Source organism: Rasamsonia byssochlamydoides (genome assembly GCF_041956645.1).
Source record: "Rasamsonia byssochlamydoides strain NRRL 3658 unplaced genomic scaffold VTN77scaffold_47, whole genome shotgun sequence".
Classification (NCBI taxonomy): Eukaryota; Fungi; Ascomycota; class Eurotiomycetes; order Eurotiales; family Trichocomaceae; genus Rasamsonia; species Rasamsonia byssochlamydoides.
In genome coordinates this window covers 74,966-96,516 of record NW_027192430.1, presented here as the reverse complement: position 1 = coordinate 96,516, position 21,551 = coordinate 74,966, and the positions used below count along the sequence as shown (strand labels likewise).

Below are 21,551 nucleotides of genomic sequence, written 5' to 3'. Positions count from 1 at the left end.
TTTCCTATTTCTATTCCGACTCGAACGAATTTAAGACGAAGAAAAGAGTCTAACAGATAAGCACAACAAATCAGACCAGCTAGTTATATGTAGGTCGTGTCCCGTATCGTATGATATCGCATGATATCATCAAAGAGAGAAGATAGATACTCGATCGTGCAATTCAATTAATTAAGTTTCACTTCTCGTTCATGACCAACACAACTAACCAGCCAATTAATCGACCGTCAATATCAAATCACTATCGAGTCAAGGAAAATAGATTTTCGGTACATATATCACACGCCCATTGATATAGATAGTTGTATATAGTTAGCTATATGTAAACTGGTCAATCCTTCGCCGGGCGGATTGCAATTTCTGCCGGTCCACTTTTGTCCTTATCCTTTTCTTCGCCTTCGACTTTGCCGGGAGAAGACGCTGACGATTGTGTAGCGTGGTGCGGCACACTGCTGTCTGCTGTGACAATATTAATGATGGTATTGTCATCACCATCAACGTCAATATCAACACCAGTTGGGCCAATTTTATCCGCAGCAGCCCTTCCATCATCACTGTCCCTACCACCGCCATCCCTTCCGCTGTCACTCTCCTCATCGACCACTCTTCTTCTTCTTTTCCCAACCCACCTCCTCCATGGTCCGTACAGCACCACACTCAACAGGCCAAAGACGATGAAACACCCGCAGATGCCTCCGCCGATCACGTCGTAGTAGTCGCCTGCCGTCTGCACGCCGTCCCAGAAGGTGCCCGTTGGCGAGGCCACGTTGAGGATTAGCGTAAGGAGCTGTAGGATGCCGATGATGATGGCGACGAGCACGGTTAGGGTCGTTAGGACGATCGAGTAGTATAGGAATGCGATGGGGTCGCGCGGGTTGGGGTCGGGGTTCTGGGCTGGGTTGGCTGCGGCTACGACTGTTGAAGAAGGCGTTCTGTCTTGGAGTGCTCTGGTATCATCGTCATGTACAGTGAGGGGCTGTTGCTGTGCGGTATTGCGGTCAGTATGCGAGGGCGAGGACGAGGATTTCAGCTTTGGCTTTGGCGGAAGGAAATTCGTAGCCGGTTGGATATACAGCGACAGCATCAGGGCGCCGTCTGCCGTATCAAGGAGGCACATCCCAGCTGTAACATAACATTAGCTGCAAGTAACGATGATTTTTAAGTAGGCGTACCAGTGAAGAGAATCGGAAAGATCAGAATCACCCAAAAGTCCGTTCCGCGCGCGGCTTGGATGGAAGAGATGCCCAGGAGAGCGATCTCGGATGAGGTGTCGAATCCTAACCCGAACAGGATTCCTAGGGGGTACATCTTCCAGGGTCTAAAATCAACTCAGTCAGTCGTCTCCAGCTACTAGCTTCTGGAAAGTTGAGTCGACGCATACCTGTCTATTAGCTTAAACATCCTCTTGAGCGCCGCAAACAACAATCCCCCACCCTCGATCTTCCACATTTCCGCTTCCTCGTCTTCGCGGAGATTCAGCACCTTGCGCATCTGCTGGATGAGCTTGTAGAGGATGTACGCGTTCATGATGCCCAGCAGGATGAGGAAGGCGGCGCTGACGGAGCTACCGATGATGCCGCCTACGGTGCTGAAGGAGTCGAATCGCTTCGATACGGCTGCTGCGGTGGCTGCCACGACGATGGAAGTGATGATGACGATGCTAGTGTCGTCAGAAACTGGCATAGAGAGAAAGAGAGAGAGAGAGAGAGAGATCGACAAAGAAAGCCAACTTACGTGGAATGGCCGAGAGAAAAGAAGGTCCCCACTGTGACGGGTTTCTGCCCTGTGGCGAGCAGTCGTCGGGTCATCAGATCAATGGCCTGGGGTATCATCGCAATCAGCATGTTTTCTCTTTTAAGTCGTTTGGAGAGGCTGTAGACGGTGCATACAGAGATGTGGTCTGCATCCAGGGCATGTCTCAGACCTAAAGAATAGGATATCGCGGCTGTGGAAATCAGAGATCTGTAGTGAACACGATAATAAATCAGCGGGTTTCTCCATATTTTTTTTCTCGGTTTATAGTCATGTTTCTCCTTCCTTCGTTGATGAAATCGTCTCCCGCTCAAAGATTATGAGCGCTATCGAATGAATGAGACGGCAAGATCCAGACTGGTACTTACGGGTAGAAATGCTATACACATCAGAATCAGTATCATGTCATGCCATGTCATGCCAATCGTAAAGTACGACAAAAGTAGAAAGGGGAATAATCCCCTCCCTAAAGAAAGGGGGAAAATAGAGAAAGAAAGGAAATAGAGGACAGGGTGAAAACAAACCAGCACAATCCCCACCACCGCCCACACCACCAAATTGACCACAGCAATAAGTAATATAATGCCAATTGCCGGCAAGGGGATCTTCCTAATTCCAGGAAGACGGCCATGGGTGCTTTCTGCTCGACGCTGGAAGGCCTTTTTCAGGGATTCTTCCTCTTCTTCTTCCTCTAGTTCCTCCTGCTGCTGTTGCTGCTGCTCATCACCATTATAATTGTGGTTGTCGTTGTTGTAGGGAGGTGTTGGATCATGAATCTGGATCTGGGTCGATTTATCCATTTCGCTTTCGCATCTCCTTGGGAAGAGAAAGCTTTCTTCCTTTCGTGTCCTTTCTTTTTTTTTTTTGTGCTTGCTTGTTGTTTCGTCTCGTCTCGTCGAACCGTCTCTATTTCTGCCTTCCTTTTTTCCCCTGATCGATGTGATATGATGTGATCAATTGCTTTATCACCTGTCCTCAAGCAATCGATTAATCGATCCAATTCCAATTGAAATCAAACTGTCAACTGATATTCCCAATTCACCATAGGATTGGAGCAAACAGAGAAAAAGAAAAGGAAAAGGAAAAGAGTCACAGAAAAAGATGGAGCAAAAAAAATATGATTGATCTAAAATAATTGAATATTAGTGGGCGGGGTACATAAGTTTCGAATTATTACGAGAGAAAGGGAAAGAGAGGAAAAAAAAAAGGCCAACCCCGCGCGTTCTTCTAGACGCGGAATACGGAGCACGCCGATAGTCAATTTAGATAATTCAGGTACGGTACTGATGGAGTGATAATGACGAAACGAAACGAGATAAAAAAGGTGGGGATCAGGTGGATTGTGTAGGTTATTAACTCCGTAGTGAGGGGGAGAAAAAGAGGGAGATGGGGATAAGATAACCGCTAGATTACATACATCCAGACTACCTAGCTTGACCAAAAAAAAAACGGATTAAGTAGGGTAAGGGTCCTTTCTGGACCTATGAATATTAGAGAATTTTTTTTAAAAAAAGGCTACCTTTATCTTGTGATTCACAGATTTGTTCGTCGACTTGCGCCAGGAAGAATCCAGCTGATCGCTGCTCTCTTTTCCGATCTAGCTAGCTAATTAATGACGGGTCATTTCTTATCGGACAACGCTGACTGGTTGGACAAGACCCCTGGCGTGACTAACCTATTGATTACCATATCGAGGAATTTATACTTCGGTCCTCTCCAATAGCAATCAGAGGGTTCATCAATCACAACCCAGAGAAGGTGCGGCCAGTAACTTGAGGAGATATTGTAATGAGGAAGAGAGCCCGGTTGAATTGATCTTGTTGGACGATTGAATGGAGGAGGAGTGGACTTTGACGAGTAGAAACTCTGATTGACACAAATTAATGGTATTGGTATAGCACATTATTTCTTCCACCTTGAGTATTGGTAATAACATATACGATTCTTGAGTCAGCTAAAGCGTTTTCATTGTTATTTTCTTTGCCGTTGTATGAATAAAAGATTTTAAAAGGGCGTAAGTCTTCGGTGTAAGTCTTACGACTTGTCAGAGGCCGTACGGACCAGTCCTATACTTTGCTGGCGCCACTGAAAATAAAAGACACTTGTCAGTACGCCAAGGCAAACAGAACATGAGAACAATCTTATATCAGGAAAGAAGCACTTACAGCCGACTTCCTTTTGATCAAAGTCCAAGACGGTGTAGTAGCCGCGAAGAAAGGAGGAGCCCAAGACAATAAAGTCTGGTTCGTCTGGTGGGAGTGACCACCTGTCGAGGGGTGCTGTGCTCACAATGCACATCAAGCCCAGGTATCCCATCGACACTTCGACCGTGTACTCATACGGCGACAGCGTGAAGTCATGACCGGCCAGATTGAAGGTGAGTGTGGGCAGACTGTCTCGTTTCTGGCAGTCAACGGTCCGGACGGATCCTGTTCCCGGGAAGCTGTCAGGATCCAATGCACGATCCAGCCGTTCTGACACTTCTGGTTGAAGATAGATTCACGGCTGTCGTGTGCTCAGGATAGCTGTAAAGCCGTCCAGACTGACAGACTCATCCTCAGCGTCTCCCCAGGCAATGCTATGCGCCTCGACCTGCCAGGTCCCATTGAGCACGGGGGGACCGACCGCAAATGGATCATGCAGATTGGCATCTCTGGTATCCGTCACTGGGAGGCGGACCAGCTCTCCGTCCATGAGGGCATGATTGATGCCGCCATACATGATCTCGCCCGGGATCGAGGTGTCCGCAGCTGTGCCACCCAGCGAGAGAGAAATGACGTTGGCTTCCAGCAGGCCCTGAGACATCATCTGCTGAAAGGGATTCGGAATTTTGGCGAAGGACGCTTCGTTTGAGGGCGCGAGACCCAGCACCGCGTCAAAGTCGCGAGGCCAGAGCATGGATGGTATGTGCAGGTACGTCTCCAGTTCGTGGAACTGCTGGTCCTTGATCTCCAGACCGGCCGCATAGACTGCGCGTCGTGGGCAACATAAGTGTCAGACCAGGACGCATTGTACTTGTAGTGACCTTGCATGGACTCATCCTGGCATTCTGTCGATGGCACAAAGAGATCCGACCAGGCGATATCGACGAGACTGCGAAACACCTGGGGCGGGTTGCCGATGCTGATGTCGGTAAAGAACTGGAGATTTCTATTGTTCTTAACTTCCCCAACCATTCCACAGCGATCTTGTTAGCTAGAATAGGTTATTCCATGGAGTGGACAAATACTTGCCGTGATGGGGTTCGCATGGATGGCTCGCATAGGGTGAGATTCATGGATGAGTATGGGCTCCTGTTCTCTCTCTATCACGGCAGACCCTCGATCCTGGGGCCAGATGGAGAATGTTGGGAATGCCTGGATGGTGGCAGCCGACCAGACGGGGATAAGAGCTGACGTATATCGCATCTTGGGAATGGAGACTGAACAGACGGGGGCCACGAAGTCTTAAAAGAGAACGAAAACAACGGATAAGACGAACTTTGTTGCCTAGCACGCTGCTAGGATCACCAGACACCAACTGAACAGTGTACAGGGAGGGAGAAAGGCCTAGAAGTGGAAGTTCATGTCAGTTATGATCGTTGCTACGTACAGAGCAACAAACAAGGCTTGGCGGATGGCCAGACAGACAGACAGAAAGGACGTGAATGGAAAACAGAGCTATATTCTTGGACATTAAAAACAACTGGACCTTGCGAATTAAGACATGGTACGGCCCAATGTGTTGATTGGAGACCCGAATCCCTCTTTATTTAGCCACAACGTGCAGCTTAGGCTGGGTGAAGCGTGTTGGGTAGGCAGCATATTGGAGAGAGAGACTCGGTTATGGCAATGTAGGACAGACTAAATGACTTTAACTCAGGCTCAACTAATTTACTGTCGGTGTTTCATGTGCACATGAATTAGCGTGAAACTGTGTGACTGTAGACATGCAGATCGTTACAGATTGGCCCAGACGTCAAGCTTTATCTGAGAGTCAGGTATTTGAAAGACGTAGTAGATATGTAATAGGTAGTAGGCGTATGAAACAGGTTCTGAAGGAATAGTCTGAAAAAAATATATTACTTTTTAAAGCACAAAAATGCAAGATACAGGATATAGAAATACTAAGTCCGTATTTGAAACGAACGATCTGTCCTCGTTATAATCTACAATGCAGCCACCTACCGGCCAATACCCCAGGTCGTACAGTCACGGTAGAAGGTTCCGCCCTGTTTCCAGGATTCGTTGCCATTCGCGGCAGTATCGCCTGTTAAATCCATTGTCAGCACTGTTACCTTGATTGTAAGAAGAGAAACTGATTGTGCTTACATGTGTTGATGATAGTGTAGATCCGGTCCAGACAGATCTTCCGAGAATTCTCAGGATCGTTACCATTCTCTGTAGAAAAGTCCAGCGGTTTTTGACAGTTCATTCCTGGATCGAATTTGACTGTAGCATACACCACCCGACCATCGTCGTGGGGTCGGGGATTCCGTATTCGAACCGGGTGGCAAGCTGGAGACCATCGGCCACAGCGGCCTGGCACAGGTAGGTGCCCGCATCGTCCATGGCTTGGAGGGTCGCAAAGTGGTCTGGGTCTCCTTGCATATAGCCGTCATTCTCTGGCCGGCAGGTCAGAATGCCCTGATTGACGTAGTGTGTGTTGGCCATCTCGACCGTTCTCTCGCCGTGGATGCTGTACTCGGCGCATTCAGACACGTACGCACCGCCCTGCTTCTCACTCGTCGTATCTGTGTCACCTGGAATAAATAGCGTTAGTTTAGAATGACTAAAAAGAAGAGATGGGAAGTTGAATGGAAGAGACAGGAAGAAGCAAGGATTTAGCGATAAAAGAAACAGGACAGCAGCAAATCGACATACATTGATGGAGCGCAGCGTCCATGAACTGGACACAGTCGCCCTCGGTGACGTAGATATCAAAGCCACTGCTGAAGGACTTGCACTCGCCATCATCTCGGGGCAGACCTGCAGGATCAGCTCGGAGGAGTCCGAGTTGCCATTGGGCAACGATTCCTTGAGGACATCGCCGGTCTTTACCACGGCGCCGGCGTGCTTCTTGCAGAAAGCGGCGATCTGCATCTCTGCATCACTGGCGGTGAATGTGATCTGGTTCTTGACAGGCTTGTCACGGAAGCAGTAGTCGCGCTGCCCAATGCCGCTCGAGATGCCCGTCGGCGTGCTGCACCCGATCGTGGTGGTCGTTGCATGGCCCTGGTTCAGCAGCTTGGCCTGCTCGTTCTCCAGCGCGCTGAGCACGGCAGTGGCGATCGCCTGGTGTGCATTCGACTGTGGGTGGAAAATGCGCATGATCTTGTCGGACAGGAACCAAGACGCATCTAGGATGCTGAAGGTTTGTACCACTTCGTGTCACTGCTTCACGCTCTCCCACAAGTTCTGGTTAGCCTCCAGCAGAGCTGAGATATTGCGAATTAGACTGGCCTGGTAGGGGCCCATCTGGTCTGACGGTGCATCCTGTACCGTCAGAGTGTCGTCTGGGTTCGGGATTGACGTTGTGTAGCCGCGGACGGTGATGCTATTGCCAAACACCTGTTCGTCCAGATTCGAGTACCACTCGTAGAAGGCCAGCGACTCGCGGTTGTCGCCCTTGCCCGGGGTCTCATCGACACCCGGTTCACAGTATTGACCATTCATGCGCGAGATCTTGTCCTGCCAATCGACAAACACCACCTTGCTGCCAGCACGCTTGACGGTATCCCGGATCTTGTCGTTGAGCAGGTCAACCAGGGCGTTGTACTGATTCCGTCGAGCCTGGGTGAGATACTCCTGTCGGTTGAAGCCCTTGGATACCCAGCTGGCCCACGTGACGGAGTCGCACTCGGTGGTCGTGTTGTCGAAGAACTTGGCGTAGCTGGTCCAGAAGACACGGGAGCTGACGGAGCTGGAAAGCTTGGCCACGGTGGCCTGGATCAGATTGTCCAAGTTCTTCTTGAGCTCGCCGCTCTCGATGGCTTTGCGTGTGTTCTCGATGGTCTCGTCGCACTTCCAGTTCTTCTGGTTGAACTCGAGGATGCAGGCATCGATCAGCTTGCTAAACCCGACATCGTTGCCACCCGCAGACAGCGTGATCATCTGCTGACCACTGGGCAGGCCCTTGACCTGCTTGTTCAGCACGTCGACGCTGGTGTGGCCCAGACAGGCCAAGTTGTTGAACTTGCGCTTCGACGGGTCGCCCAAACTCTTGTCACTATAGATGAGACTGCCGTATGCGTTGTCATAGCGAGAACACCACCAGCTGATGCGCTTGCCCAATCCTACGCCGCTGGCAAACGAGTCGCCCACTGATGCCCACTCGGTGATCCACGAGTGGTCGAAGGGACTGACATAGGCGATCTGCTGCCGTTCGTACGGGGACGCAATGGCATCAATTGAGGTCCATTGTAGTGCCCACAGAGCAAGAAAAGAGAGAGACCACATGTTGGGATATTTCAATTCATTCGTACATTTACTACAGCGTCTGTTCTCTAGAGACGAGAAAGACACGAAAGAATCAGAGAAAAACCAAATGAACAGAGAAGGAGACTCTCACGAAAGGACGGGATGCGAAGTGAAAAGCACTGTTTCAATTCGAAAAGCTGCAATTAACCGATGCCTATACCCTGTTCTGATTCAACAGTCCCTGATTTCAGGAGCAGCTGATCAGTTGCCCAGCTGCGGCTGCGCTGCAATGCTCACCATCAACTTGTGCCAGCAGCTCTCTATCCCTGATGCTGGACCATGTGTGTGTCCAACGACTGCCAAAAAAAACGCCAAGTGGTTACGTGCCACAGAGCCTAGTTGTCAGGGACGGCGAAGCCCAGTTATTATGTGCCACAAAACATAGTTGATAGGTGCCACAACGTCCAATTACTAGGTGTGATGAGGACTAGGGACCATGAAGTCCAGTTATTAGGGCTATTGTAATTAAAGCTTATATGATTATATTATAAGCTATTCTAACTAATTGAGAAATGTAGGCAGTACAATACGTAGAATCATTTTTAATGGCTACAATAGCTGCTGTAATCATTGTATATACTAGTAGATACAATTGGCGGAGCAGTTCAAAAAGTCTGCCGTACCGTTGTCTATAATTTCGACGAGTTTGCTCCCTCTAAGCGATGTTTCTTGACATGGATACTACTGACATCCTCTGTCTGCTTGAATTCTGAGCAGATTGATCCAGCCTGGATGTCTTTCTTATAGGTTAGCTGCAGCACTTAGAGCCTGTTCTGGTTTATCTACAACTTTCCTGAAGGTATTACAGAAGTACCTGCAACACAGGCCTGTTCATCAGCCGTCCTTTTGGTCTAATTCTGTCCCAAATTGTCTCTCATTTTGTTTCCACCATGAAAGAGTAGTCACGGTCTAGTAACGTCCATCCTGCAATTAAAAAAAAGGGTGAAGGTCTACACCCCCATATGCTATCTACTGATCCGTCGGGTGGTACAGTACGTGAAACAAGAGACAGACCCCGGTGCTCAGTGTCAGTGATGAGCATCCCAGGATGGTTCGTTCATCTTGCTCATGAAGGTCCTTTGGACCGACAAGACTCAGCTGGTGGCACCATCCAGACCTGTCCTGTACAGACCTGTTGTTCCTTGGAGTGCCTTTTCTGTCCATGCTCATTGAGTTCGGATGCCAATGATCAACTCACTGTCTGTCTCCCTTTTCTTCATTGATTCAACATCTGATCATCAGAAGTACTGTCTTGTGTTTAACCTCCTGTCATTGTCTTTCTTTCCTTCTCTTGATTCGTTCCTTGTCGGCTTGAGACTGCAGATCCTATCCCCCAGGAAAGGCCTCAAGATGCTGTGGGAAAGGCTTTGGTTGCTGATCTTCCTGACCTGGTGGAATCTGGTGGCTGCCGATGTGCCCTTCAGCACTGTGGTTGGGCATTATCAAATCACAAAGCGGCCGTCATTTTGGACCAAAAATATGTTTATTCGCCTCCTATGGAAGTCCAACCACAGGGCCTACAGAATACCCGCATGGCACTACCCCTGTCTACCTCGGTCCAGCCCAACGCGTCTCCCTCATGATATCCTGTGTTTCCGATTCATCTAACGTCTGCCTTTTCTACAATGAGGAGGAGTTCAATGATGTTCTACAGAGACTTTGCTCCCGGCCATGGTCGACTTTTGCCATTGCTCCTGACGCTCGCGATTACCTCTACTCCATGACAAATGGGCACCCCGGTGCCGTCGATTCGTTGGTATCATACATCTTTGAGGTATGTGTTTCTGCAGCGTATGGTACGTCGTTTCAAGAACTAATTCTCCAGATCTACCGCTCAGAACTGAAGAAGGGCATCCCTGAAATCACAAAGCAGCATCTCGTGAACTCGTTGGATGACGAAGCTGCTGTGTTTCAGAGACTAAACCATGCACCTGTTTTTCGGTCATTTCCATCTTCAAAACAGCTCACAGTTCCTGCTGCAAATGTACTTCGCCAAGTGTTGCAAGAAGGAAGTATACCGTGTAATCTTGAAGATCCAGGGATCAAGCTTTGCTACGAGATGGGCTGGGTACACTCGGATCATACAGACCAACCTACATTTATGGATCCGGAGGTCGTTTGTTTTCTCCCCTCGAGGCTACATGAGAAGTAAGTTTCATTTTACTATGTGCTGCGTTTTGTGTCAGTTCTGACGCATGGTAGGTTTGTCGAGTATTTCCTGCAATTGTATCAGCCTAAGCCTTTTCCATTGGACAAGTTTCCGTCGCTCCCTATTCTCTGCGAAGCGGTTCTCCGCCATTTCTCCAGGAAAAACCTCCTCTCAAGTGTATATGGAAGACACACACCTGCGACTATCGTCTGGCCTCCTGAAGCTCAGTTTCAAGATGAGTGGTATCGGGCATTTTATTCATTGGTTGGTCATGGCGTCGCTATCTCCAGTGAGTGGTCTCGTACTGGTGATGGCCGGATCGACTTCAGAATCATAGAGCCTGCATGGGGTATCGAGTTGTTACGTGATGGAGATCGACTTAGCGAGCGTTGCAATCGATTCTCGCCCCAGAGTAACTATCACAGGTGGATTTCAGATGGCTTGCTTAAGGACTGGCTTATCTTGGACTGTCGACATTCCACGCCACAGAAGTACAGTATGATTCCCTGCATCCTTTACGCGAATTTTCAAAAGCTGATGATTGGCATTAGACGTGCCTGGTACCAAACTCTGGCGAGTTGTGTTTAGGGAAGACTATACATCTGTTTGCATTCTGAACTGCAACAACGAGGCCATAGTGCCTGAATTTCCTCTGCTTGATTGAGCGAACTCAAGATTGCCATTGCCGTATGCAGCATAAGTGTGGTTTTGTAAGCGGTCTGGCTAGATCAGACTACTAGGAATGCTATAAGTCTACGTCTAGCAAGCGTATAGAGGGCTACTTGGTAGTATGTCTAGATCAATTCGAAAGCAGGGGTTCAAACGTAGCATCACATAGATTCAAGACGGAACTGCTTGCCCCTCCCAAAGCTGGGGGGAGCGCTGGTATATGTGACAGTCATTGCAGGCATAAAGAAAAAGCAAATATAAGTCACAAGACCTCATATATTTCTTGTGCGAAAAATCCAGCTGTCTTCTCTTAAGAGTCATGGATTCACCAGTATTGGCATCCGTATCTTCTCGAGACCGCTTGTCGCTGGACTCGGCATCGCCATTTTTTTTTGTCATGGCAGCTGGTTCCTTCCCTAATTCAGCTCCCGCTTCGCTTTACGGAGCAGGTAGGTAGGAGGTAGTACAAAGCCCAGGCATCAATTCAATCACCATGCAAGTCACTCTTCAACTTACAACAAAACAACGTCTGCTGTTGATCAACATGCAACTAATTAAAACCTGCCACTGGAACATTACGTCTCCCGATACCATCTCTTAACACCCTACAGATCGATAGCATTCATCGAGACCGCTTTATTTCCTCTCCATCCATTTCCATGAGTATCATATCATGACTTCCGCGGAAGACCTCTCCTCAGCCTTGATTGAGGCTGCTAAAGCCGGCGATGTCAGCACGCTCCAGAGCCTGTTGGACGCTGGCGCGGATATCAACACCCAAGGAGATTCCACAGATGCAGATTTGCATGGTTCATATGCTCTGTTTCTAGCCGCAATGGAGGGACACGCGGCAGTGTTCCAGTTGCTGCTGGAACGCGGCGCCAGCGTTGATAAATTCGATGGCACGTCGGTGCTCCTCCTACCGGGTCTGCGTGGACATGTCGACGTAGCAAAGCTGCTGATCAAACGCAGAGCGAACCCCGAAACCAGAGGGTTTGAGAACAACACGCAGACGCTGCCCGAAATCGCGTCTCCGGTGAAACAGTCGAAGGATGGCTTGACAGAGGCACCTGGAAACCATCCGACTGATGATCGAGGGCGGCTATGATATCGATGCGTATGACGAGTGGGGCAGCACTTCGTTGATGCTGGCCATCATGTATCCGCACGACGGACTTTTCAATCTGCTGTTGGAGAAGGGTGCCAGTGTGAATTACAGACGCGGTGAAGCAGGGCCTACTGTGCTCAGCATGGCAGCAGAGTATGGCACAATGGAGATGCTGCGCCGTCTACTCGACGAAGGAGCCGAGATCAAACAGGAGAGAGACAATTACGCCCCATTGCTCTGTGCAGCAGGCTTTGGTAGAGTTGATGTGCTGTCCTTGTTGCTGGAGAGAGGCGCCAGCATTGAAGCCACAGACGAAGCAGGAAGAACTGCCCTACATGAAGCAACGATGCAGGGTCAGAATCATGCTATTCACTTCCTTTTGGACGAAGACCTCGGTCTCGAGGCCAAGTCTGCCAAAGACGGCATGACAGCATTGCATGAGGCTGCTCACTGGGGTCACCTGCCCACCATGGAGCTTCTGCTTGATCGAGGCGCGAATGTCAACGCCGTCGACGACAAGGGAGAGTCGGTCGTACACCATGCCATATCGACATTGAACTATGCGCGGCCGGTGGTCGTCGATGGCCATCTCGAGCGACGGCCCATTCGGCCGCGACTGGAAATGCTTCAACTGCTGCTGTCCCGCGGCGCAGATGTGACAATATTGGATTCTAACGGCGGGTCCTTATTGCATCGTGTGATTCAGGAATACGACCAGCCTAGCGAAATTGATGTCGAAGGACGCTGCACTCTGGAGGAAGCCCTGAAATGGTGTCCCACCAGCGGCACGGAGGCCGTCAGGTTGTTGTTCTCCTTGGGATTGGAGGTCAACGCCCAGGGCCGGAATGGCGACACGCCACTCCATCGCGCAGTGTATGTGCAGAACGTTGCCATCATTCAGCTGCTTCTGGAGGCTGGTGCCAATACCGAGGTTCAAAATAACGAGGGAGCCACACCGCTGTTTGAGACCGTCAACCTGACCGCTGTGGCCGATAATGGGCGCCGACACCGCCGGCCATTGTGGTGGACGACTATCACGGCCGTGGAGATGTTGCTCGACGCTGGCGCCGACGTCAATGCGCGCAAAAATAACGGATGGACGGTGTTGCATCAATTGGCTGAGAACGTACTTCAGAGCATAAATTATCGGCATTACCAGCCCGCCATTTCCCTCCTGCTGAGTCGTGGACTGGATATCGACGCCGTGGACGCAAACGGAGAGACGGCTGTGCAGATGGCGGACCGACTGGGCAAGGGGGATCTGGCAGAGCTGATCAGGTCGTTGAGCCGCAGCAGATACGATGAAGCAGATACGATGAAGCAAATACCATGTAATGATAGATACAAATATCAAGCTGTTCATTGACTATCCATTACACTATAACTAAGACTTGTATTACTAGCTAAAGCTTATATCCTGCTTCACATTATGTAGTTCAGACACAGCTTTTAGAACTCCTTGAGTTCAGCTCCCTCGCATTCTCAATTGCTCTCTCAGCGATGCATATCTCAGGGATACTATTGTGAACACCGTGACCCCCAAAGATATCTGATCTTCAGCAATTTGTCGCATCTTCGAACTGAGTTCTCTCGCTATCTTCAGTTGTTCGCTACCTGCTGGAGAATCTCCAGTGGTGATGACGCGAGTTATTCGTGAGATCTTCGATCGTGCTTTCTCGTAGATGCATGTCTGATGGAGTGATCCTGTGTTGCTGCAAACATTTCCATTAGCTACGGTCAATGACAATATGGTAACCGGAACTCGCAAACTTACGATCGCTTCACTCTGAGCCATGTCTCTTCTTCAGGCGAGCCTCATAGAGTCTCTTCAGGCGGAGACTGGAGTGCCCTCTGTCACAGACAGGCGAGAAGATATCTGCGCAGATTGAATCATCTGCGTGCAAATGACCCGGCATACCGTGATCGGCTTCTTGAACCGATTTCATAGGCAGTCGCTCAGCCCACCACCGGCACAGCAGGAGAAGGAACCCACATCGTCACGGTGGGCTTGTTCTGCCAGAAATCCGAGCCAATGAGGATGTTCCACTCATTCCTAGTGATGGGGGTGACGTCGGACGCGGAGAGCGGCGTCTTCGGTCCTCGTTTCGGTGGCGTCCCCGCCCTGGAGGGAGGCGAGCCGTGTCGTGGGGAGACAGCATGCCTGCGGATGCGCGGACCTCGCACTGACACCGGTGGAGATCGTCGCGCATGCTCCATCCGGGGTTTTGGTGCCGGACGAGGCAGGACGATCCCATCGTGCCCGTACTTGGCCTTGTATGCGACAGCCACCTTGACGAGAAGGTCGTCGCTGACGTTCATGTGCTCGTAGACACGGTGGAAGAAGGCCTGGCTGAATGGCCGACCCTGGAAGTCGCGGATGGTCTGGTGGAGCAGGTGCACGCAGGAGTTGATATATTTCTCCTCAGCGATATGCTGTTGCTGTTCGTTGTTGGTGGAAAGCACGCACAGCCGGCGCTTGAAGGTGTAGATCCGGTCGACATTCAGCAACGTCAGCCCTTCCTGGCTGAAGAGGATCTCGTTCTGCATAATGGACTGCTGGACGAGGTACTCGTTGGCCTGCCGTTGGCGCGGGCTCTGGCTGTGGCTCTGGCTTAACGCGTCGGTCCAGCTCTGTCCCAGCGCGAATTTCCGGGCTCCCTTTTCGACAATGCGGTAGAAGATCTTCCATGAGGGCGCGTCGAGCTCCGTGATGGGGAGGACGATCAGATCGGCGCCGTCGCCGGTGGGGAAGGGCTTCCCTCGTCCGACCAGCAGCGTCACGTGCATCGACTTTTGTTGCAGCTTCGTGGAGATGTACTCGAGGGCAGGGAGAACGGAGGGAGTGAGGGTGTCGGAGTCGAAGTTGAAGTCGGGCGACAGCGGCGGCGAGATCATGTCGCCGGTGATGGTTCTGGGGGAGTTGGGGGAGATGGAAAGAGGAAGACGCAAGACGCCCATGATAGTCACTAGTATAGTATAGTATACAGGGAAGAGAAGGTTATGCTGGTAAATAGGTACTGATATTGAGAACTCTTGTTCACTCAACCAGTGTCATGAGGTTGACAAGAGACATGGAGAAGAAAGAAAACTCTCCATCCTCAGCAGCATCTTCGAGGTTTAAAAATGCGTGCCAACAACGATAACCAACATTTCTCTCTCCTGAAGACAAAAATAGCTTTGATAGCTTTGATAGATCGATAGGTAGTGAACGTTCAACCCCCTCACTTGCCCGCTTGGCCAGCGGCAGCTAATGCTAGCTAAAATGCTAGTTCCTTTCTAATGATAGAAGAAGGTCCCGATAAGCGAATGCATCCCAGTGCCCACGTTTGCTACATACCTAGGTAGGTAGGTAGCTAAGTCTACCTAAGGCTGTTCCCCGCACGATCTGTTGGCCCAGTTGGCCAAACCATGCCCTTGATTGGCACGTGGGGAAGTTACCCTGCAATAAAAATAACCACAAATTAATACCAGGTACCTACCTAGGTAGTATTGATCTCTCCCCTAGGTAAGTTCTACCCGCTGGGTTAATTTCCCTCATCCAACCACGCCGCAGACCGCCGGGCCTTATGCAGGCCATGGCACAAGCACCTGCAACTAAAATGGCAAACAGGGCAAAAAATAGCAACTATTAATGATATTTCCCCCGCTTGTGATGCTAATTAAGGATATTCCCCCCCCCCCTCCCCCCCCCAACTTATCCTTGTTTACTCCGTACGGAGTACGGAGTACAGTATCCATTTGGAAAGTGCAGGCAGATTATACATATTTTCTTAATTTAGCAACATTATGGAGACGACTCTGTGCGGGATAACCCGCTAATGAGCGGTGGATAATACGGAGTAATACTCCGTAAGGTGGATCGTCCCCCGACATGGCTGTCAATCTATTAGCCCTACTGGAGTTAAAAAAAAGACTTCCCTTCTTGGCGAATCGCAGGGATTTCAAACTGGTACAGTTAATAATAGGGGTAAATTAATCTATTATTAATTAGGTTTTTTTTTCTTTTTAATTAAAAAAAATAATGATTCTAATTTAGTGCCATTTCCAAAGGTTGGTATACTACTAGGTAGACTTGTAGAGTTACTCCACAATGTGTGCTCTAAATTTACTTTACGCGTCACATCAAGAGCAACGATCAAGATTCTTCGAGAAAAAAAAAAACATCTGCCAATCGTTCAAGGCGTTTAAATATCTGAACTATCGACAAGGCGAAAGAAAAAGAGGGGTAACGTTTTAGTAACTACTAAAAAGAGTACAGCGGCTATGCAAGCAATCAGATCAAAGATATCCATAGTAGTACGGAGTATGGAGTTAGGTTAGGTACTTACGCAATGCAATTCTGTCCAGTCAATTTATAGCCAGTTTGTAGCCCAGTATTTAGACAGTTTATCTGAGCAGGTTTTACTAGCCAGTTTGCTTGAGCCAATTGATACCCTCACTCACCCGCGCTCTCTCACCACCTGCAGTTACTAGGTACCTACCTACCTACCTACCTAGGTAGGTAGTTCTTTCTGGTTGAACTGCAACCAACTAACCGCTCGCTCGATCGTCCGTCTGCCCAGCACAGCCAGTTAGTTCCCACTCAACCCAAATTCCAGGACCAACGCTGCGATAACGATGCTGAGTCCGACGTACAGGCCAGGTTGCACTCATCACCCTTGGGGAACGGATCTCAATGCTTCTTCTAATTGGGACAAACTTTCGTTGCGGCACACCACACTGACGAGGAAGCCTAAAAGGCTGATGAACAGGAGGCTTGCATCGAAAACTCTCGAGTCCCTCAGAACAGGCTCGCAGATAGATACAGATATAGGGGATATATTCTACAGCTCCGAATAGAACACCAGGGGGTTCAAACTTCGACTCGTCACTGGGTAGGGGAGAGAGGCTCTTCACCAGGCTGTTGCATGGTATAGGTGGCTTCGTTTGCTTGATGCAGTGCAGTGTATTTTTTTCTACTGTGTTATTGTCAGCGAGCTGATTGCTTAAAGCGAGTACTCAAACGATATATTAACAAAAAAAAATCCTTATCGTCACAGAATCTATCCAATTACTCCCACACCCCTTCCTTTGTTTCCCTGGGCAAACGAACATAATATCCTGTGTGTATAGATATGGTGTGTAGATTAAATCCTTAGAATGTGTAGTAAATGATAGTAGCAACGGGTGTAAACTCTTTGCAAAAAACAAGAAAGAGAGAAAAAGCCACACTCCTACTGAGGTATATCGGGACATTACATCGAATAACTACCCCCAAAATCGAATCACCATTCCTTAAGCAATATTCTACCTCTCCCTTCACCTATTATGGTTATGATTATGGTTGCGATGTGTATTGGTACGGCTCGTTCGATCCCCTCTCGAGGTCTCTCCTCGTCTCCTCGCCAGCAGCGCCATCTTCACCTCGAGCAACTCCTTCGTCAACCGACGGTTCTGACTCTGGAGCACGTCGATCTTGCGGTTCTCGCACCGCAGGGCTTTGACGCGCGACTGCAGCTCGGCGACGTCGACCTCGAGGCCGCGCTGCGCGATGCGGTTGCACTCCAGCACGCGCCGCAGCACCACGACGCTGATCTCACCGTAGTCGTGTAGCAGTTGGCCTACACTATCATAGTCACCATTATTATTGTTACAGCGGTCGTTGTCGTGGTCAAGGAAACAGTCCGCGTGCCGGACCAGGGGCATCATCACCGCCTCCCGCAGCTCGGAATAGTTGCCCGTCTCCCCGTCGAAGATCTCCCTGGCGGCCGCCAGGAAGCGCGGCGAGGACCAGTGGTAGGCGGCCCATTTGGTGAAGCGGGCGCGAGCGAGCTCTTTGAGCGGCAGGATGAGATATTTGTCTGCGATGGCGTAGACTCGGAGAGAGTTCGGGACGCTGGCATTGCCGTAGCCATGGCTGGAGCTGGATGATACATGGATCCATGAATCTTGTAGCTCATGTTCCACCTCTTCTTGCTTAGGTTCACACCGTTGTATACCATCAACTGCTGTTGTGGTGCGCTCTGCTGCTGGATTATCCTGATAACAGTCCCAATCCTCGTCATCATCGTACCCATGCGTATAGAGATACTTGACCATGTGCTCGACAATCTCGGGGTCATAGTCATTCAGCGTGATCGTGTTTGTGGACGCTTCCTAGACATTCACAACCATCCACCCATCAGTTAAGCCAACGTACACTCACATACAGCCCATTCACTCGAGGAAGCTGGCTACAAGCAGATAAAAGAACATACCATGAATTCCCCCCGACAAGCAGTCTCAAAGATCTTCGACTGAGGACATACCACCGCGCGATGGACGCGAAACTCGCGCGGCGCCGTTGCTGCTGATGCTGCTGCTGATCCTTTCACTCTAATCGTCAAGTCGGAGTACTGTCCAGACTCGAAAAGGTCCCAGACCAAGGAGCGGAAGAAGTACAGTCCCCCATAAGCTGCGGCGAGTCGGTGGCCGCGATCATCACTAGCTGGTAGTGGTGAACACACTCTCGACCCTGTTGATGATGACGAGGTAGTATTATTATTCTTCATCGATGATTGCCTTTCGTTGTTGTTGTCGTTCTTTCCGTTTCCGTCTGCGGAGGAGTAATAGTGTCGAACCAAATCTGAGGTTTTGTCGTTTGGTGAGGGTGATGGTGATGGNTGGTGATTCCATATGTTGGGTATGTACAGGACAGACAGGCAGACAACCGAGGTCCAAAAGATTTAATCCGGATTAAAATTCAGTCACCAATGACATGACAGAAAAGTATATCCTATCCTAGTGCACGTGAGTAAAAGTAAGTCTTGTCGACACTGCGTTTGCAAAGGGAAATTGGAAACTCCATCCACGGATCGGTAGGAGAACAACCGTAGTGAGCTGCCTTATGTACGTTCTGGTTGGCTGTGGTTGATGATTCATGTCCTGCGGTATTGAATTTTGACCTCCACAGTCAAAGTCATAGTCATCGACGTCAGTCAGTCAGTGTCTAGAATGTCAGTGGAGCCTGGGCAATGTCAATATCGATGTCCACGCTGGAAACGGTAAACGGTACCCTACCTGCCTAAATTGGAAGGAACAGACTTAACCTGCCTAGGTTGGTAACTACCCTCTACGGCAGGACCACCGTCAACCACCTTTCTAATTCTAATGAGATTTATATAGTGATAGAGAAATCATTCTACCGACGTAGTTTAATTGCTAAGGGTAATAAACGTGACTCTGCAGAAGTGTGGTGTTGCCTTTCCAGACAATGAAGTCGAACAATAGTCGTGAAGTCATCAATTTTCAATTTGTCCTGACTCCCAGTGCGCTGTGTCAGATTTGACATGAAAAATCAAGAAGGCAACAACAAGCAACAGGCAACATCTATGTACAGGATTAATTGTCCAACATTCGCATGCGTACCGCATTAATCATTGACAAGAGAAAAACTTTGTCGAATTAATCAGGTATCGTAGTGCAGACCAACGCCGTAAGGACTGCCATAAATAATGAGCAAAAAAGGGAGAATCCCCACCTGCGCCAAAACCAGAGCATGTACAACGCATGAAGAGTCGTTTATCGAACAATATAGTTGAGTCGAAAAGAGCTACTTTCGTCGTCGCAGTTCCCAGCCATACTCTTCGTCCAAATCATCCTCATTCATCTGGGCATCTTCTTCGTTGTCTTCGTACTGCACAGATTGTTGATCCGACCGGAAGAGTGTGCGATTAAAAATACCTGACGCAACCCCCGACGCGGCATCAGGAAGATCCAACTCCCACTCGACGTCATTCGCTCTTTCGGCGAGAAGGAAATGCCCAAAGACCAGAATCGAATTAAATAATTCCTTGCCTGTCGGGACGATTTCCTCGGGTGGGAGAAGGAATCCATAAGTACCCTTGTCTCGCAATTTGATCTGGTATGAGTACTTTGCGTGCAGTTGGTTATAGAACCAATCCAGCGCGCTTCCTCCGCTACTCTCCACCTTTGGCAGGATTCGCCTCTTCCCGTCTCGCTGGTCCGAAACAACGACTCCTTCACAGGCAGGGCTCACCTTGTATGTCTCCCGATTGGTCATCCGGATGGCTTTGGCGAGTCCCATCGCCAGTTCTTCTAGGTTTTCGAGGGTTGGCGGCACCGACGCACAGGAGTACGAGTAGGGATACAAGATCTGTTGAGAGTAAGAGTGAAGATCAAGAAAACCGATAATGTCGACGTTGTTCAGCGTCTCGTTCAGCGCCCACTCCGCAATTGTCCGCGTCTCCACACTGTCGAATGCCTGGTCCCCGGCGTAGCTCTCCGAGCACGGATTGGCACGCGTTCCCTCGCCATCCCACGCATAACCCCAGGATCGATCGAGGTCGATTCCCGGACAGAAATGGAGGCCCGTCTGCTGTCGATTCTTCCGCCACAGACGATCCATCTCCCAAGAATAAACGTACCCATCCGGGTTGATCGTCGGAACCAGCACCCAGTCGAAATCCTCCAGAAGCCGGGTGATGGACGCCGACTTGCCGTACCCGGTGATCAGTCTATATGCGATGTAGGCCACTGTAGAGGTACTGATCCATTCCCGGGCGTGAGCCCCTCCGATAATCAGCACTGTCTTCCGTGGCTCCAATGGAGGCTCGGGGCTGGGTCGTCGAACTCCCAGCCGGAACGCGGGTATATCGCGGCCTTCGTAAGTCATGCCGACATTGATCATCTGCACGTGGGGCGAAAACATCGACGCCATCAGTCGCATCCACGGGATGATGACGGACAGAGGCTGATAGTCATCGAAAAAGAGATCCGCGACATTGGACTTTTGGCGCAGTGAAGGGCTAAACAGAGGCCCTTGGTCCAGATCTGCGGAGCGATGTGACGGGTACGAGGCATAAATCAACTCCGAAAGGTCATCAATCAGGAGTGTGTGAGAGTTCTGGAGAGATCGTGGCAAGAGGCCCAGCAGTGAGGGAATCTAATATACATTGGTGTTAGCCTTGCATCCAATTGCAGAGGGACTGAGGTGACTCACCACTTCCTGTGCCAGTCGAATGTCGACATACGCATCCGTCGAGTCCCATACGTCGAGGAATAGCACATTCACAGCATCCGCCAGAGCTTGGACTTCCTCGGGCTCCCGCAGCTCGAACCGCAGGACGACATCGCTACCATACCGCGTCAGAACCTTGGCGGGCGGCAGACGACTGCGAAGCCCATCCTTCACGGGGCAGCTGTGGGCTGGTCTGTTCTTCGAGATCCCCCAGATCTTCTCAATGATCGAATCCCTCAGTCGAATCCAAGGCCGTTTTGACTTCTGCGTCGGAGCGAGAAACTGCACGGGTTCCAACGGCGGCGGCGGAGCGATGCTGGAGCCTGCGGGCACGGCAGGCACCCGACCGGCCAGCAGCAAGATGCACCAGATGACGAACACACAGTGCAGGGCATACATCTTGCTGAAGGGAGTAGC

General features: G+C 50.0%; 8 protein-coding genes across 8 annotated transcripts; 2 read left to right on the top strand and 6 right to left on the bottom strand.

Moving 5' to 3' along the window:
* Positions 1-331: 331 nt before the first annotated feature.
* Positions 332-2,552, bottom strand: VTN77DRAFT_6179 (uncharacterized protein; the record flags this gene model as incomplete). Its single annotated transcript, XM_069422428.1, has 7 exons — positions 332-1,122; positions 1,173-1,318; positions 1,382-1,660; positions 1,735-1,820; positions 1,890-1,962; positions 2,121-2,131; positions 2,277-2,552. 7 exons carry the CDS (start codon positions 2,550-2,552, stop codon positions 332-334), a joined length of 1,662 nt encoding a protein of 553 aa, XP_069276294.1.
* Positions 2,553-3,796: 1,244 nt separating this feature from the next.
* Positions 3,797-5,159, bottom strand: VTN77DRAFT_6178 (uncharacterized protein; the record flags this gene model as incomplete). The annotated part of the gene is made up of 5 exons (XM_069422427.1): positions 3,797-3,837; positions 3,918-4,195; positions 4,256-4,721; positions 4,778-4,915; positions 4,982-5,159. The coding sequence occupies 5 exons, from the start codon at positions 5,157-5,159 to the stop codon at positions 3,797-3,799; spliced, it is 1,101 nt and encodes a 366-aa protein (XP_069276293.1).
* A 1,962-nt stretch (positions 5,160-7,121) lies between these two features.
* On the bottom strand, positions 7,122-8,189 carry VTN77DRAFT_6177 (uncharacterized protein; the record flags this gene model as incomplete). The annotated part of the gene is made up of 1 exon (XM_069422426.1): positions 7,122-8,189. The coding sequence occupies one exon, from the start codon at positions 8,187-8,189 to the stop codon at positions 7,122-7,124; it is 1,068 nt and encodes a 355-aa protein (XP_069276292.1).
* Positions 8,190-9,789: 1,600 nt separating this feature from the next.
* VTN77DRAFT_6176 (uncharacterized protein) lies at positions 9,790-11,023 on the top strand (the record flags this gene model as incomplete). The annotated part of the gene is made up of 4 exons (XM_069422425.1): positions 9,790-9,984; positions 10,036-10,358; positions 10,413-10,855; positions 10,911-11,023. 4 exons carry the CDS (start codon positions 9,790-9,792, stop codon positions 11,021-11,023), a joined length of 1,074 nt encoding a protein of 357 aa, XP_069276291.1.
* A 1,093-nt stretch (positions 11,024-12,116) lies between these two features.
* VTN77DRAFT_6175 (uncharacterized protein) lies at positions 12,117-13,502 on the top strand (the record flags this gene model as incomplete). Its single annotated transcript, XM_069422424.1, has 1 exon — positions 12,117-13,502. One exon carries the CDS (start codon positions 12,117-12,119, stop codon positions 13,500-13,502), a length of 1,386 nt encoding a protein of 461 aa, XP_069276290.1.
* A 590-nt stretch (positions 13,503-14,092) lies between these two features.
* On the bottom strand, positions 14,093-15,094 carry VTN77DRAFT_6174 (uncharacterized protein; the record flags this gene model as incomplete). Its single annotated transcript, XM_069422423.1, has 1 exon — positions 14,093-15,094. One exon carries the CDS (start codon positions 15,092-15,094, stop codon positions 14,093-14,095), a length of 1,002 nt encoding a protein of 333 aa, XP_069276289.1.
* Positions 15,095-17,434: 2,340 nt separating this feature from the next.
* Positions 17,435-18,666, bottom strand: VTN77DRAFT_6173 (uncharacterized protein; the record flags this gene model as incomplete). Its single annotated transcript, XM_069422422.1, has 2 exons — positions 17,435-18,271; positions 18,373-18,666. The coding sequence occupies 2 exons, from the start codon at positions 18,664-18,666 to the stop codon at positions 17,435-17,437; spliced, it is 1,131 nt and encodes a 376-aa protein (XP_069276288.1).
* A 1,040-nt stretch (positions 18,667-19,706) lies between these two features.
* Positions 19,707-21,533, bottom strand: VTN77DRAFT_6172 (uncharacterized protein; the record flags this gene model as incomplete). The annotated part of the gene is made up of 2 exons (XM_069422421.1): positions 19,707-21,059; positions 21,117-21,533. 2 exons carry the CDS (start codon positions 21,531-21,533, stop codon positions 19,707-19,709), a joined length of 1,770 nt encoding a protein of 589 aa, XP_069276287.1.
* Between the last annotated feature and the right edge of the window lie 18 nt (positions 21,534-21,551).